Below are 14659 nucleotides of genomic sequence, written 5' to 3' on the forward strand. Positions count from 1 at the left end.
GGGAAGCCCTGTGGGAAACAAAAAACTACCTATGAGGCTCCACCCCTAGTAACTCTGGTTCAGTTGGTTTGGGGTGGGCCCAGGCAGTGTTATTTTTTTTTTTAAGTTCCCCTATATGTGCAGCCAGGGTTGGGAATTGCTGAACTGAGAGAACTCTGAGGCCTCTTCTGGCTCAAATGTTCTATGATTCTCTGATTCTGCAGAAGAGTTTATGTGTTGAATTGTGGTATGTTTTATTTGGTGGGGCTGGAAGGTTTTAGTATAGAATGAAGAAGGAGAAAAAAATAAACATCTGTATATAATTGGCCTTTAAGAATCTGTCAGATATTTCCTCATTTTGGAAGGAGGCAGACAGTTGAGTTGGTTGCCATAATGACCATTGTTGGTCATTCAGATCATGGGTATTTCTGAACTGCATAGTCCATAGGGGAAGTTTATCTGCACAAAAGGAGGGTATTAGTGAGAATCATACCACACCACAAGGTCAGCATGCAAAGGAAGACAGCTGAAGCTAGAAAACTGTCTAGCTAGAGTTGAGGAGGACTTTGGGAAAGAGCAGAAGTCAATCAAATCAACAGACCAAACAAAGAGGTCCAGTATGCCTTCTGAAAGGGCCCTCTATTAGGCGTGTTCTAAAGAAGATTCATTATCTAGTTTCTGTTTAAAGAGAATTTTCATAAGATTTTTTATTGGAATATATGGAAGCTCCAGATGATGTACCTGGAGAAGCAGATACCGAATAACAAAGGACAGGCTTCTCTAGGAGCTGCCTTTCTAGTCATTGTAATACACTGACACAGATTCACAGATTGATGGGACACACGGGTGCACATCCTCCGGAACTGTCCAGGAAACTCAGCCCTTATCTCAGAGATACACTCAGAGATGTAAAATAAAAGCTAGCTAAGCAGGCTGCTTGGGAGAAAGAGCTGTGAATGGCAGATGCAAAGGGAACATGTCAGGATCTGTTCTGATAGCCACTGTATAGGGAAGGGTGAGGCGAGCAGTAGTGCCACCCTGACACCCTCAGAGAGAACCCACTGAACTGCTTCTTCCTCTTCATTCTCTGACTCCTTCTGCCTCTCCACTTCTCCCTGTGTTTTTCTCTTTGTCCCATTTCTGTCTCTCCCTCACACATCCTCCACATCCATCTCTCTTTCCCAGAGCCTTTTTTTCTATCTTCCCACCTTCTAGATCCCAGGTAGCTCTCTCTCCACCCCTTTCCTTTCCACAGCCATCTTCTCTCTCTCATCACAGAATCAGATCATCAAAGCTGAAAAGGAGCTTAGAAATCATCTAAGTGGTCCAGCTCTATTGGTGTGGAAACTGAGACTCAGGCCAATGAGGTGATTACCCTAAGCATGCGTGCCTGCATGCTAAGTCACGTCAGTTGTGTCCGACTCTTTGCAACCCCATGGTCTGTGGCCTGCCAGGCTCCTTTGTCCATGGGATTCTCCAGGCAAGAGTACTGGAGCGGGTTGCCATGCCCTCCTCCAGGGGAACCTTCCTGACCCAGGGATTGAAACTGTGCCTCTTATGTCTCCTGCTTTGGTAGGCAGGTTCTTTACCACTAGCACCACCAGGGAAGCCCAGCTACCCTAAGGCCACCCTTGAATTTGAGACAAAGCCAGGTGTAGAACCTAGTTCTCTTGGCTCTTAGTTAAAACAACATGGCCTTAATGCAAAATTTATGGACTTTAAAAACTTCAGTGAATAGAGTTTGATGTTTCTTCCTCTTAATTAAAAAATGCATGATGAGTGAAGTATTGATATTTTATCATTCTTTCTCTTAAAAGAACAAAACAAAACAAATGGTGCATGTGTGGTAAAAATAAAACCTGCCCATATCCTCCCTTTTCCTCATTATTAATAAAGTAGGACACACACAGACTCAATAAAATTTTGCTTATAAAGTTCGTGAGAAGTCTTTAAATCTTAAAACAAACACACAAAGCCCCCAAACTAAAGAAAGCCCATGGGAAGAAAGAGCAACAAAGTGGGAGATGGAAGACCTTGCTTCTGTTACTACCTAGCCTTCTGACCTTGGGCCAGTCATTTAATCTCTTCAGGCTTGTATTTCTTTAACTATGAAGCTCTCAAATTTGGTGATTTGGCAGGAAAAAAGCTCTGCTTAACTACTTATTAAAAGTTAATAAGAGAGACAGCTAAGCCATGTCTGTAATAGGGCTGATTCCAGGAAGAAGGTAGCAGGCACTGGCTATAGGCAGAGTCAGAGCTGCCAGTACTGATGCTCAGGTGTACACTGCACAAGGGGGCCACATCTAAGAGGGTGCTGTTCACATTGTAGACATATACTAACTTAAGTGAGAGTGGTGCAGGAGTGAGCAGAGACATTCTGGCCTCCCAGCCTAGTTCTGGAATGAGGTGGTGGGGGCAACTTGCATACGTATCTACATATATACCAGCATACCTGACTATGCACATACATAGTCACTGGTAAACAAATATGCACCTGACTTTGTGCTACCTTGACAATACCCCTGGAGTTTCTTGAGATTACTTCTTTCTCCTGCCTAATATTTTTATAGACCCGATTTCAGCTTCTCACCAGCACCTCTACAGCCTGATTCCAAACCTGCAAAGAGGCCTTACCTGGCAGGCAGTGTTTGTTGGTATCCACAGTATTGAAGCTGCTGGGGGAGTGTGTTTTCTGGCATCTGGAGGATGTATGAGTCAATGAGAATGTGGTATATGCATAGATACATACAGCTGGGGCTGCTACCCAGCATCACCGGGCTTCCATAGGCTGCAAAATAATAAATAGTCTCACACAATTATTATTTTAACTTGAGGAAAGCACCCTTTGCTAGTTAACACAAAGGTGCCATAGATGCTAGCAGTGATCATGATCCAAGTAATAGAATCGCAAAGGTGCTGGAAGGCATTAATGACCATCAGTGTATAACCCACACATGGGCTGAGTTTGTAAATTCCTGTTAGAGTTTATTCTTTCAGTTTAAACTTCAGCCTTTGATCCTGGGCAGAGTCCTCTGAAAAGGAGCAGGTAGCTCAGTGGTAAAGAATCCTTCTGCCAATGCAGGAGACACAGAAGACATGGGTTTGATCCCTGGGCCAGGAAGATCCCCTGGAGGAAGAAATGGCACCCCAGACCAGTATTCTTTCCTGGAAGATCCCATGGACAGAGGAGCCTGGAGGGCTACAGCCCATGGGGCCGCAAAGTTTTGAACAGAACTGAGCGACTGAGCACAAATGCACAAAATACAAAGTCCTCTGAAGGCTAAAGCTTTGAGGTGTCAGGCCCTCATGACTCCCATGACTAAGTGAGTAAGTGTGGGGCCTTAGAATGGGCCTTTGTAACCAGTACCTTTTATTTTTTTAAATAAAAGATCATTATAATTGTAAGCCATAATGAAACATGATTAACCTAACAATATAACATAATTGCATACAATTCGGAGGGTTAAGTACAGTGATGTGGTAAGTGCATACATGAATATGTTTTCATCCGCCCAGCCAGTCTATGTCTTTTGTCTAACCAGTTCCTTGGTGACTGTGATGTAGCTGGTATGGGGCCACATACAGGGAGTTGCTAGGCAAGAGACCAGGAATTGGTACTTTGACCATTCTAGTGCAGACAGGCACTGTTCCTAGACTACCTTTCTGAACTTTGTGAGCATGAGCCTGATTGGCCTAGTTCTGTTCAGCTGCTGAAGGCCCCTGAAAGCAAGTTCCTAGTTAAAGGGTTTTGAGTTCCTTGGCTAGAAGATGCCCTCTGACACACAGTAGAGGCAAGTAACTCAGATGCCCGCAGCTCCTGTTATTAGCCTTCGCCTCCGGCTGGTCTCCAGATGTAATGCCACAGCTGGATATATTCCTTAATAAGAGACTGGCTACACTCTCTTATTCTTGGAATTTGACTGTATAGAGCTCTCTGCTTTATTATCTCTACTTGATGACAAATTGGTGCAGCCTGAAATGGAAGCTCCAGGCTATAGGTAATAGATGTGAAAGCACTTGGAAGAGGAGAGAGCGCTGTGCAAATGTCAGGCATTATTATTATTACAGAGAAAAAGGTATCTATATATGTATTGCTTTTTTTCAAATTTAGGTTGGACAGAAACTAAATAGGGCTTGGTGACTGATGAATCCTTGAGGCTGTGCATGTAGGAGAAAATTATCTAGCAGGCACCTGTGTTAAAGTGAAGACAATAAAATAACTGTTGTTTTTGACTTGACAGGCAGCCTTTGAAAATCACTGTTTTGTGCTTAAAAAGTCAGAAATAGACTTCTGAAAGTCTAGATTACTCATATTACTGTGGTCGTACACTTGTACATCCAAATGAAAAATGTTTAATTGGTGTTGAAGCCAATTGGTTTATGATTAAAGCATAAAAGGCCCCCAAATGGCCTGTCCTATGAGAGAAAAATGGATCAAGGTGAATGCAGGCAACATTTGCTGCACTGCATCTCCTGCCCTACATCTCTCACCACAGACGCCTCAAGGCAGTCAGAATTGCAACCACTAACCATAACCATTAATCGCAGGAAACCTGGTGCTACATCACTTAGCTATGAATGAGTGAAATGACCCAGCACTTCCTGCAGTGAGTTCAGGTAGTTGTATCATTCCTTTTCTGGGGTCTGCATTCCTGCAATTGCTTCCCTGTCTTTAGTTAATTGGAATTTTAAACTGCAACTTCTCTGTATGACATCCTTTTTAGCTTGGAATACGAAATATCCATGGGGTAGAGGGTGAGAAAGAGGAGCAGAGCTTGTGTGTGTTGATGGTCTAACTATAAACTCTTAGTGTGGAAGGGAAGAGTTGCTCTAAAGCTGTTGGCAACTAAGGCTCCTCAACACTCTTTATCTTTTCTTTCTAGGGTGATTGGGTATGGCTGAAAAAATTCCCCTCAGGAAATTTTGGAGACATTAAATCCGTCAAATCAAGTGCAAGTGACATATTTGAAATGGTATGAGAAACTCTGTCTTAAACATATTCCCGCTGAAACCAATCATTTCTCCAAAGTAACAAATACCAACTGTTAGGAAGATCTTTTAACAAATCAGTACAGGGAAACTACAGGGAGGTGACTGAATTGTTATGACTATATGATGAAATGGCAAAAGTATGGGCTCCGGAGTCAAAAAGACATGAAGGATTCAATCCCAGCTCCGCCACTTAAGAGGTATATTAACTTGAGCAAATCACCTAAACTCTGAGCTTTACTTTCCTCAGTTGTGAAAGGAGTATATTAATGTCTGCTTCCCAGGGTTAAGATGATACATATATAGCATCTTGCACATTTCCTGACATATAGCTTCTTTGTAAAATGGTAGCTACTATGATTATTATTAAGTATATATCCCATAATCTTTCATAATCTCTAGCTGCTATACCTAGAAAAGTCATCTGGTAATTTCTGTTTATATAAGACAAATGGTGACTTCCCAATCCCACCAATTATATTCAGAAAGTCCTTGGATGGGTTAAGGAAGCAGCCTATAGATGAGGCAGAGATGATGATGCTCCCTCTCAAACCATTTAAGATCAGATCCTTGAACTTTGAGTTCATAAAAGATTTGTGGAGACCGTCTGGTTCCTTCAGACTCATGAAAAGGGGATTCCTAGAAGATAATGATGGATTCCTTCACATTCTGAATCAGGCAAGTTCAAATCAATCCAATAGGTTTGAACGAGGCACATGCTATATTCAGAACTAGTGAGAAAGCAAAGGAAATGGGGACATGGAAGAGGTGTGGCCTGTGGGAGACCAGCTGTGACCCATGGATCCCAATGAGATGTTATGATTTGGTATTTCCCTTACATGTAGTAGTTTTTTTTTTTAATTATTTATTCATTTTTCACTGTTCTGGGTCTTTGTTGCTGCTTGGGCTTTTCTCTAGTTGGGACAGGTAGGGGCTACTCTCTAGTTGCAGTGCTCAGGCTTCTCATTACAGTGGCTTCTCCTGTCATGGAGTATGGACTCTAGGGTATGCGGGCTTCAGTAGTTGTGGCTTGTGGGCTCTACAGCACAGGTTCAATAGTTGTGGTGTATGGGCTTAGTTGCTCCTCAGCATGTGGGATCTTCTGGGATCAGGGATCAAAACTGTGTCTCCTGCATTGGCAGGCATATTTTTTACCACTGAGCCACCAGGGAAGCCCTGCATGTGGTTTTGATGCCTGGAGCTGAAGGAAAAATAATGAGGATGAATCCAGAAGGGAGACCAAGATCAGAGCTAGAATAGGTAGTTCCACACCGGTTTGATGATCTGGCATGCCAAACAAAGAGCTAGATCCGAAGTATGGAGCCAAAACGGCCAGACCTAGGAGAACTACTAAGCTAGAAATATGGAAATAAGAAGGCCCAAGGTAGAGTGCATCCATGATATCTTTTTTTTGGGTAGTTTAAAATTCTGATGTAATTTCAAACTTACAGAGAAGCTACAAAAATAATTTAAGGAACTCATGTATACCCCACCCGGGTTGTTTACATTTTGCCTAGTGCTTTTCATTGTCTGTTTATAAATTTATGTACCGTTGGCCTTCAGAATCCACAGGTTCCACAACCCCAGTTTAACCAACCTTGAATTGGTTGAATATGCAGGTGTAAAACCCAAGGATATGGAGGTCCCACTATACTATTTTATATAAGGGACTTCAACATCCATGGGTTTTGGTATCCTCACAGGTTCTGGAATCAATCCCCAGTGGATACCGAGGGATGACTATATACTCATTTTTTCTGAACCATTTGACTGTGAGGTGTAGACATCATACCCTTTTACCTCTAAATATGTCAGTGTTTATTTCCTGAAAACAAAGACATTCTTATTTGGATGTGCATGATATTAATTTTGATCACTTGGTTTAGGTGGTGTCTACCAGGTTTTGCCACTGTAAGGCTACTGTTATTTTTCTCCATTGTAATTAATACTTTGGGTCTGTATAAATATCCTGTTTTTCATCAAATTTTTACTACTAATTTTATCATCCATTAATGACCCTCTAACTCTAGCATTCTTTCTATGTTTATTTGTTGGGATTGTACAGTAAGAAAGAGCCTTACCTTCTTTACCATTTATTCATACGTTTATATCAGTGGTTTTAGTTTCATTCAATCTATCTATAGATCTATTTATCTATGTATATGTCTATGTATCTATCATATCTAATACCTCCCATTATAAATGAATGCCACAGAGTTCATTCTATTCTTTTCCTTTTCATATTTGTAACTCCTTTCTCCAACAGTTAGAAAACTGGCTCCTATTATCCTTATGACATCTTTTTGTGCCCCCTTACTAACTTGTGTTGCCATGTCAGGTGCAGGTATTAACTCAGTCCGAGGGTGTATTTAACTTCTATGCAGAGTACATCATGAGAAACGCTGGACTGGAAGAAGCACAAGCTGGAATCAAGATTGCCGGGAGAAATATCAATAACCTCAGATATGCAGATGACACCACCCTTATGGCAGAAACTGAAGAGGAACTAAAAAGCCTCTTGATGAAAGTGAAAGTGGAGAGTGAAAAAGTTGGCTTAAAGCTCAACATTCAGAAAATGAAGATCATGGCATCTGGTCCCATCACTTCATGGGAAATAGATGGGGAAACAGTGGAAACAGTGTCAGACTTTATTTTGGGGGGCTCCAAAATCACTGCAGATGGTGACTCCATCCATGAAATTAAAAGACACTTACTCCTTGGAAGAAAAGTTATGACCAACCTAGACAGCGTATTCAAAAGCAGAGACATTGCTTTGCCAACAAAGGTCCGTCTAGTCAAGGCTATGGTTTTTCCTGTGGTCATGTATGGATGTGAGAGTTGGACTGTGAAGAAAGCTGAGCGCTGAAGAATTGATGCTTTTGAACTGTGGTGTTGGAGAAGACTCTTGAGAGTCCCTTGGACTGCAAGGAGATCCAACCAGTCCATTTTGAAGGAGATCAGCCCTGGGTGTTCTTTGGAAGGAATGATGCTAAAGCTGAAACTCCAATACTTGGGCCACGTCATGTGAAGAGTCGACTCATTGGAAAAGACTCTGATGCTGGGAGGGATTGGGGGCAGGAGGAAAAGAGGACGACAGAGGATGAGATGGCTGGATGGCATCACTGACTCGATGGACGTGAGTTTGAGTGAACTCCGGGAGATGGTGATGGACAGGGAGGCCTGGCATGCTGTGATTCATGGGGTCTCAAAGAGTCGGACATGACTGAGTGACTGAACTGAACTGAGGGTGTAGAACAGTTTTTCAGAATTTACCTTGTAAAAAGTCTTAATTCCTGTCTAGTACTTCTATGTGGAGAAGGAAATGGCAACCCACTCCAGTATTCTTGCCTGGGGAATCCCAGGGATGGAGGAGCCTGGTGGGCTGCCATCTATGGGGTTGCGCAGAGTCAGACACGACTGAAGTGTCTTAGCAGCAGCAGTACTTCTATGAAACAGGAAGGTGATCTGACGATGCTATCACTGTGAGTCCAACACTGCTTTGACTACTTCTATGCTTTCATGACCTTGAAAGGTTGAGGTCTGGGTACCAGGTGCCAGACTGGAAAACACATCTTGGTGAGCCAGCTACAGAAGGGAGTCCTGTACAGTCAGATCAATGTTCCTGAAAGAGAAACAGCTGGAGTCAGGAGCCAAAGGACTGATGACTTCCAACATCTTTTAGGGTCCCAACTTCTGCAAAGGTGTATGTAGGAAAATCAAGCTCTATCTGTCTCTCAGTCTCATGTTCTTTCCCATCATGTGGAACTGAGTAGCATACGCCCTGTATCATCTAATACCTTGGCTACTTAGTTCCTTGCCATGTAATCTCTGATCATCTTCTCTTCCATTTCTCTTTAGCCACCCACTGCTATCATTATGCCTTGGGCTTTGTCATTATCTATAATTGCTACTGAAAATGCTTTACTTCCAAAATCATAGATTCAGACATCACACTCTCTGACTATAGCCTTCTCTTCTTTGAACTGTACCTATACTTTCATTGGGTCTTCCAGACCTCTACTGTCACCCACCACATAAGCCCTTCTTTCATCTTCTTCCAGGTCCACCTTAGATTACATAATTGATCATTTGAAAACATTATTTCTGTCTTTTTGGTCAGGTAAATTTGTAAAACTCATATTCTGGATGACCCTAACTCTTGACTTTCTTTGTGCCTGCACTTGAACAACCAAGCATTATGGCAGAAAGTCATGCAAAGTATATTGTTTCCACTATAAATTCATGTCTCTCATCTTAAAATGCACCTTAACATTGTCCTTTAAGTCCATTACAGTACTTCATTGGTTTCTACAACCCATATTTCAAAGCTTCTCCATTTTCCTTAAACCTCCTATGTTCTTCTCTTCCTTTATTTTTACTGTTATCATCCTGGTCCAAGCCCCCTTCATCACCCACTAGAGCTACTGCTACTGTCTTTCTTTTTAAAGAGAGAATTTTGGGGGAACAGTTTTAGGTTCACAACAAAACTGAGCAGAGTAGAGAGAGTTTCCATCACCCCCTGCCCCCACTCACACACACAGTTTCCCACACTGTTCAGTATCCTGAACCAGAATGGTACATTTATTATAACCCATGAGCATGCATTGACACATCATTATCACTCCAAGTCCACAGCTTACATTAGGGTTCATATAAGGTAGTATACCCTATGAGTTTTGACAAATGCATCATGACATATCTACCATTATATTGACAGTAACATATAGGATAGTTTCAGTGCCCTAAAAATCCTCTATGTTCTGTCTATTCACATCTTTCTCCCCCTAACCACTGGCAACCACTGGCAGTTTTTCTTTTTTTTTAATGCTAAGCACATCCATTTTCATCACTCACTGGTGATATCTTTTCTCCACACTGCAGTCTGAATCAAAATAGAACCTGATTTTGTCAGTTCTCTGTTTAAATCTCTTTAAATATAAGAACAATATTCCTATTGTTCTTCTTTTTGTGTGGAGATTTTAAATTACAGGTTCAATTTCTTAAATAGATATTGGACTATTCAAACTTTCTATTTCTTCCCATACCTGTTTTAGTAAGTTACAGCTTATAAGGAAACTGTCCATTTCATATATTTTGTCAAATTTACCGGCATAAAATTGTATATAATATGTTCATGCAATCTTTTAAATAGCTTTAGGATCTGTAGTGATACTCCCATTTTCATTTCTGATACTGATAATTTGTATTTTCTCTTTCTTGATCAGTTTTGCGAGAAGATTATCAATTTTATTAATCTTTCCCAGATATAAACTTGGCTTTGTTGATTTTTCTCTTTTGTATGTCTGCTTTCTATTTCATTGATTTGTATTGTGATTGTTTATTTCCCTTAGTTTCTTTGTTTTTAATTTGTTGTTTTCTTCTAGTTTTTTTTGAGCTGGAAGTTTTTATAATTGATTCTTAATTTCTAATACAGTCACTTAAAGCTAGAAATTTCCATTTAAGTACTGCTTCAGCTACATCCTAGAAGTGTTTCTCTTTAAAGATGTTTATTATGGAAAATAACAAACACATACAAAGTAAACAGATTAATATAACTAAATTCCATATGCCCATCACACACCTTAAACAATTATCAACACTCTACAATTATTATTTCATCTATACCTCCACTCACTTCCCACATCTCTGACTTGGTTATTATTATTGTTGTTATTTTTTAGTTCTGTATCTTTGAGGTAAAATTACATACATTGAAATGCTCATATCATAGATATATAATTTTGATGAAGGGATATGCCCATATAATCTAGACATCTATTATGATATAGAATAGGGCCCCTGGCCTGTTTTTTACATCCTGGGAGCTAAGAATGTGTTTTACATTTTTAAGGGTTGTAAAAAATGAAAACAAAGATTATTGCAGCAGAAATCATATATAATCTGCAAAGCCTAAAATATTTACTGTATTTACGTTTACAGAAGAAGATCACTGACCTCTGATAGAAAACATTTCTTTTTCTCAAGTAAGTTCCCTTGTGTTCCTCAATAAAGTATTTCATGCTCCCTCCCATCCTTGCGACACCACAAAGGAAACCACTGTTCTGGGTTTTGGGCCTATCTTGAATTCATTTTGCTTATCCTATAACCTTATGTAAGTGGAATCATACAGTGTACTGACTGATTCATTCATGTGATATATATAAATAGCTTGTTCTCATCATTGCTGAGTAGTAGTCAATTGTATGGATATAACACAATGTATGTATTTTTCCTACTGATGGGCATTTAGGCTGGTTCCAATTTGGGCTATTGTGAATAAAACTGATATGAACGTGCTTTTGATAAGTCTTTTTATGGACACATATTTTAATTTCTCTTGGGTAAATACCTAGGAGTGGGATTTCTATGTTAAAATATGTGTGTGTGTGCTAAGTTGCTTCAGTCGTGTCCGACTCTGTGTGACCCTATGGACTGTAAACTGCCAGGCTCCTCTGTCCATGGGATTCTCCAGGCAAGAATAATGGAGTGGGTTACCGTGCCCTCCTCTAAGGATGTTATAATATAGTACATGTTTAACTTTATAAGGCACTACCAAACCTTTACTATTTTCATTTCCTGCACACAAGTTATGAGAGCTCCCTTTTACTCTACCTCATCACCAGTGTTTCATATTGTCAGTTTTTCTGGTTTTAGGCATAATTGGTTTCTATGGGTATCCCATTGTGTTTTTCAAAATTTTTATTTTAATTAGATAGAAACAACAAAAATTACCATCTCTAGGTGTTAAGTATATTCACATTATTTTACAACAGATCATCACAGCTTTACATCTTGTAAAACTGAAACTCTATACCCACTAAACAAAACTTTTCTTTTCCCCACTCACCCTCAATACCTGGTAGCCACCAGTCCATGTTCTGTCTCTATGAATATGACTACTTTAGATACTATACAGAAGCAGAATCATACAGCATTTGTCTTTGTGTCACTGGCTTATTTCACTTCCTGTAATGTCTCATTGTGTTTTGAAAATACATTTTTTTGTTGTTGTTCAGTTGCTAAAGTGTGTCTGACTCTTTGTGACTCCATGACCTGCAGCATGCCAGGCTTTCCTGTTCTCCACTATCTCCTGGAGTTTGCTCAAATTCATGTCCATTGAGTCGGTTGGTGATACTAACAGTCTAATCCTCTGCCGCCCCCTTCTCCTTTTGCCTTCAATTTTTCCCAGCATCAGGGTCTTTTCCAACATATTTTTTATTTAGGTATAATTAGATGGTCTGTACAATGAATTTTGATAATTGCATTTATCTATGTAACCATTCCTCAAAACAAGATACAGAATATGTTTATCACCCCAGAAAATCCCCTGTTTCCCTTATCAGTCAATTTTGTTTTACCCTGGAGGCAACAATTGTTCTGATATCTATCACCATGAATTAGTGTTTTATTTCTGTTTTTGAATTTCATGTAAATGGAATGATAGAGTGTACACTCCTTTTTTCTCTCAATATAGCACGTTTTAAGATAAATGCATGTTTTTACATGTATCGGTATCAGTTCATTTTTAAGAAATGCTGAGTAGTATTTCATTTTATGAATATATCACAGTTTGTTTATAATTTTCTTGTTGATGAAAATTGGGCTTGTTTCTAGTTTTTTTGGCATTATGATTAAGGCAACTATACATATTTGTTTAATTATGAAAAGCATGTTATGTAAATTTTACCATCTTAACAATTTTTAAATGTACAGTTCAGTAGTGTTAAATATACTCGAATTGCTGTGAAACACATCTCTAGAACTTTTTCATCTTGCAAATATAAAACTCTGTTCCCATTATATAGCAACTCACCTTTTTCCCCTCCTTGTATTTCTGGATAGCCATTATTCTACTTTCTGTTCCCATGGATTTGACTACTTTAGACACCTTATATAAGTGGAATAATATGGTATTTGTCTTTTTGTGACTGGTGTATTTCACTTAGCATAATGTCTTCAAGATTCATCCATGTGGTAGCGTGTGAACAGTTTTCCTTTTAAAGGCTGAATAATATTCCATTTTATGTTATTCATTCATTTCTTGATGGGCATTTGGGTTGCTATGAATATGTATATGCAAATATCTCTCTGAAATCCTCCTTTCAATTCTTTGTATATACTGGGGAGTGGAATTTCTGGATCATATGGTAGTTCTAATTTTAATTTTTTGAGTAACCTCCATACTGTTTTGCATAGCAGTTGCACCATTTTACAATCCTACCAACAGTGCACATGAGTTCTAATTTCTCCACATCCTTGCTGACACTTATTATCTATTTTTTAAAAATTGTATAGTAGCCATCCTAGTGGGTGGGAGATTTGCATTTTTCTGATGATTAGTGTATTGGGTTGTCTTTTCATAAGCAACTGTAAACATTTTTGCACAAGTATTTTTGTGAACATATATTTTCACTTCTCTTGGGTAAGTACTTAATAGTTTGAGTCATAGAGTAGATGTAAGTATAACTTACATGAAACATACAAACAGTTCTCCAAATTGGTTATAAAATTTTATTCTCCTGTTAGAAATGTACAAATGTTCCAGTTGCTTTAAATTCTCAGTAACATTTGTCTTTTTGATACAGATTTCTGATACTGCAAAACTTTCCAGTGTGTAGAAAATGTTTTATTATTGTGATTTTAATTTTCATGATAACTAAAGTTATTGAGCACCTTTTTAAGTGCTTATAATTCATTTCTATATCTTCTTTTTTATTTGTCTTTTTATGTTTTTGCCCATTTTTAAAAAATTGAGAGTTTTGTCTTTTAATTGTTGACATGTAGATATTCTTTTATATATCCTGCTTTTGGTCAGATATATGTTTTACAATATTTTTTATCAATCTGTGACCTGTTTATTTAATGGTATCTTTTGATGAGCAAACTTTAATTTTGAGGAAATCCAATTTATTATTTTATTGTATTTTGTGGCTCAGAAATCTTTGCCTATTCCAAGATTTTAGATATAGAGTTATGATCCATTTTGAATTCATTTTTATATATGGACTGAGAGTAGTGGTCACAGTTAATTTTTTTCCATAGAGATATCCAGTGTTCCAGTAACAATTGTTTACAAAAGGCTTTCCTGTCTCCACTTAACTTTTCAACTTGATGAAAAATTAACTGACTATATATGTGTGGGTATGTTTTTGGACTTTCTACTCTGTTTCATTAACTCATCAGTGTATCCTACTGCCAATATCACACTGTCTTGATTATCATAGCTCTAGAGTAAGTCCTGTAGTTAAGTTGTGTAAGCTCTGCAAATTGTTCTTTTGCAAGATTGTTTTTGTTAGGGTAGTTCCTTTTAATTTTCAATAAGTTCTTAAATCTACTAGTCTATTACTTTAATAAACCCTTCTTGAATTTTTCATGGGGGGTTATATGAATTTATAAATCAATTTAGGGAAAATGGATATCTTAACAATATTGAGTCTTCCAGTCCATTAATGTGGTACAGATCTTTGTTTAAGTTTTCTTTAAATTTTCTCACCAATGTTTTGATACTATTATACAATATTGAGTAGAAATGGTGAAGGAAGACATCCTTGTCTTACTCTTGACTCTGGAGGGAAAGAATTTAATATTTTACTATTGGATTTGATATTACCCGAAGGTTTTTTCACACATGTCCCTTTGACTCTTTTTTTTTTTAATGATGAGGTTTTTGTATTTTCTCTGACTGCCTGCA

General features: G+C 38.7%; 1 protein-coding gene across 1 annotated transcript in view; it reads left to right on the forward strand.

Moving 5' to 3' along the window:
- Positions 1 to 14659, forward strand: part of GUCY2F (guanylate cyclase 2F, retinal) — a 150198-nt gene that overhangs the window by 55412 nt on the left and 80127 nt on the right. Inside the window, exon 8 of the mRNA XM_027535057.1 lies at positions 4863 to 4952. Coding sequence (XP_027390858.1) covers positions 4863 to 4952 — 90 coding nt within the window. The remainder of the gene's footprint in view (positions 1 to 4862; positions 4953 to 14659) is intronic.

The sequence above is a fragment of the Bos indicus x Bos taurus genome, chromosome X (genome assembly GCF_003369695.1).
Source record: "Bos indicus x Bos taurus breed Angus x Brahman F1 hybrid chromosome X, Bos_hybrid_MaternalHap_v2.0, whole genome shotgun sequence".
Classification (NCBI taxonomy): Eukaryota; Metazoa; Chordata; class Mammalia; order Artiodactyla; family Bovidae; genus Bos; species Bos indicus x Bos taurus.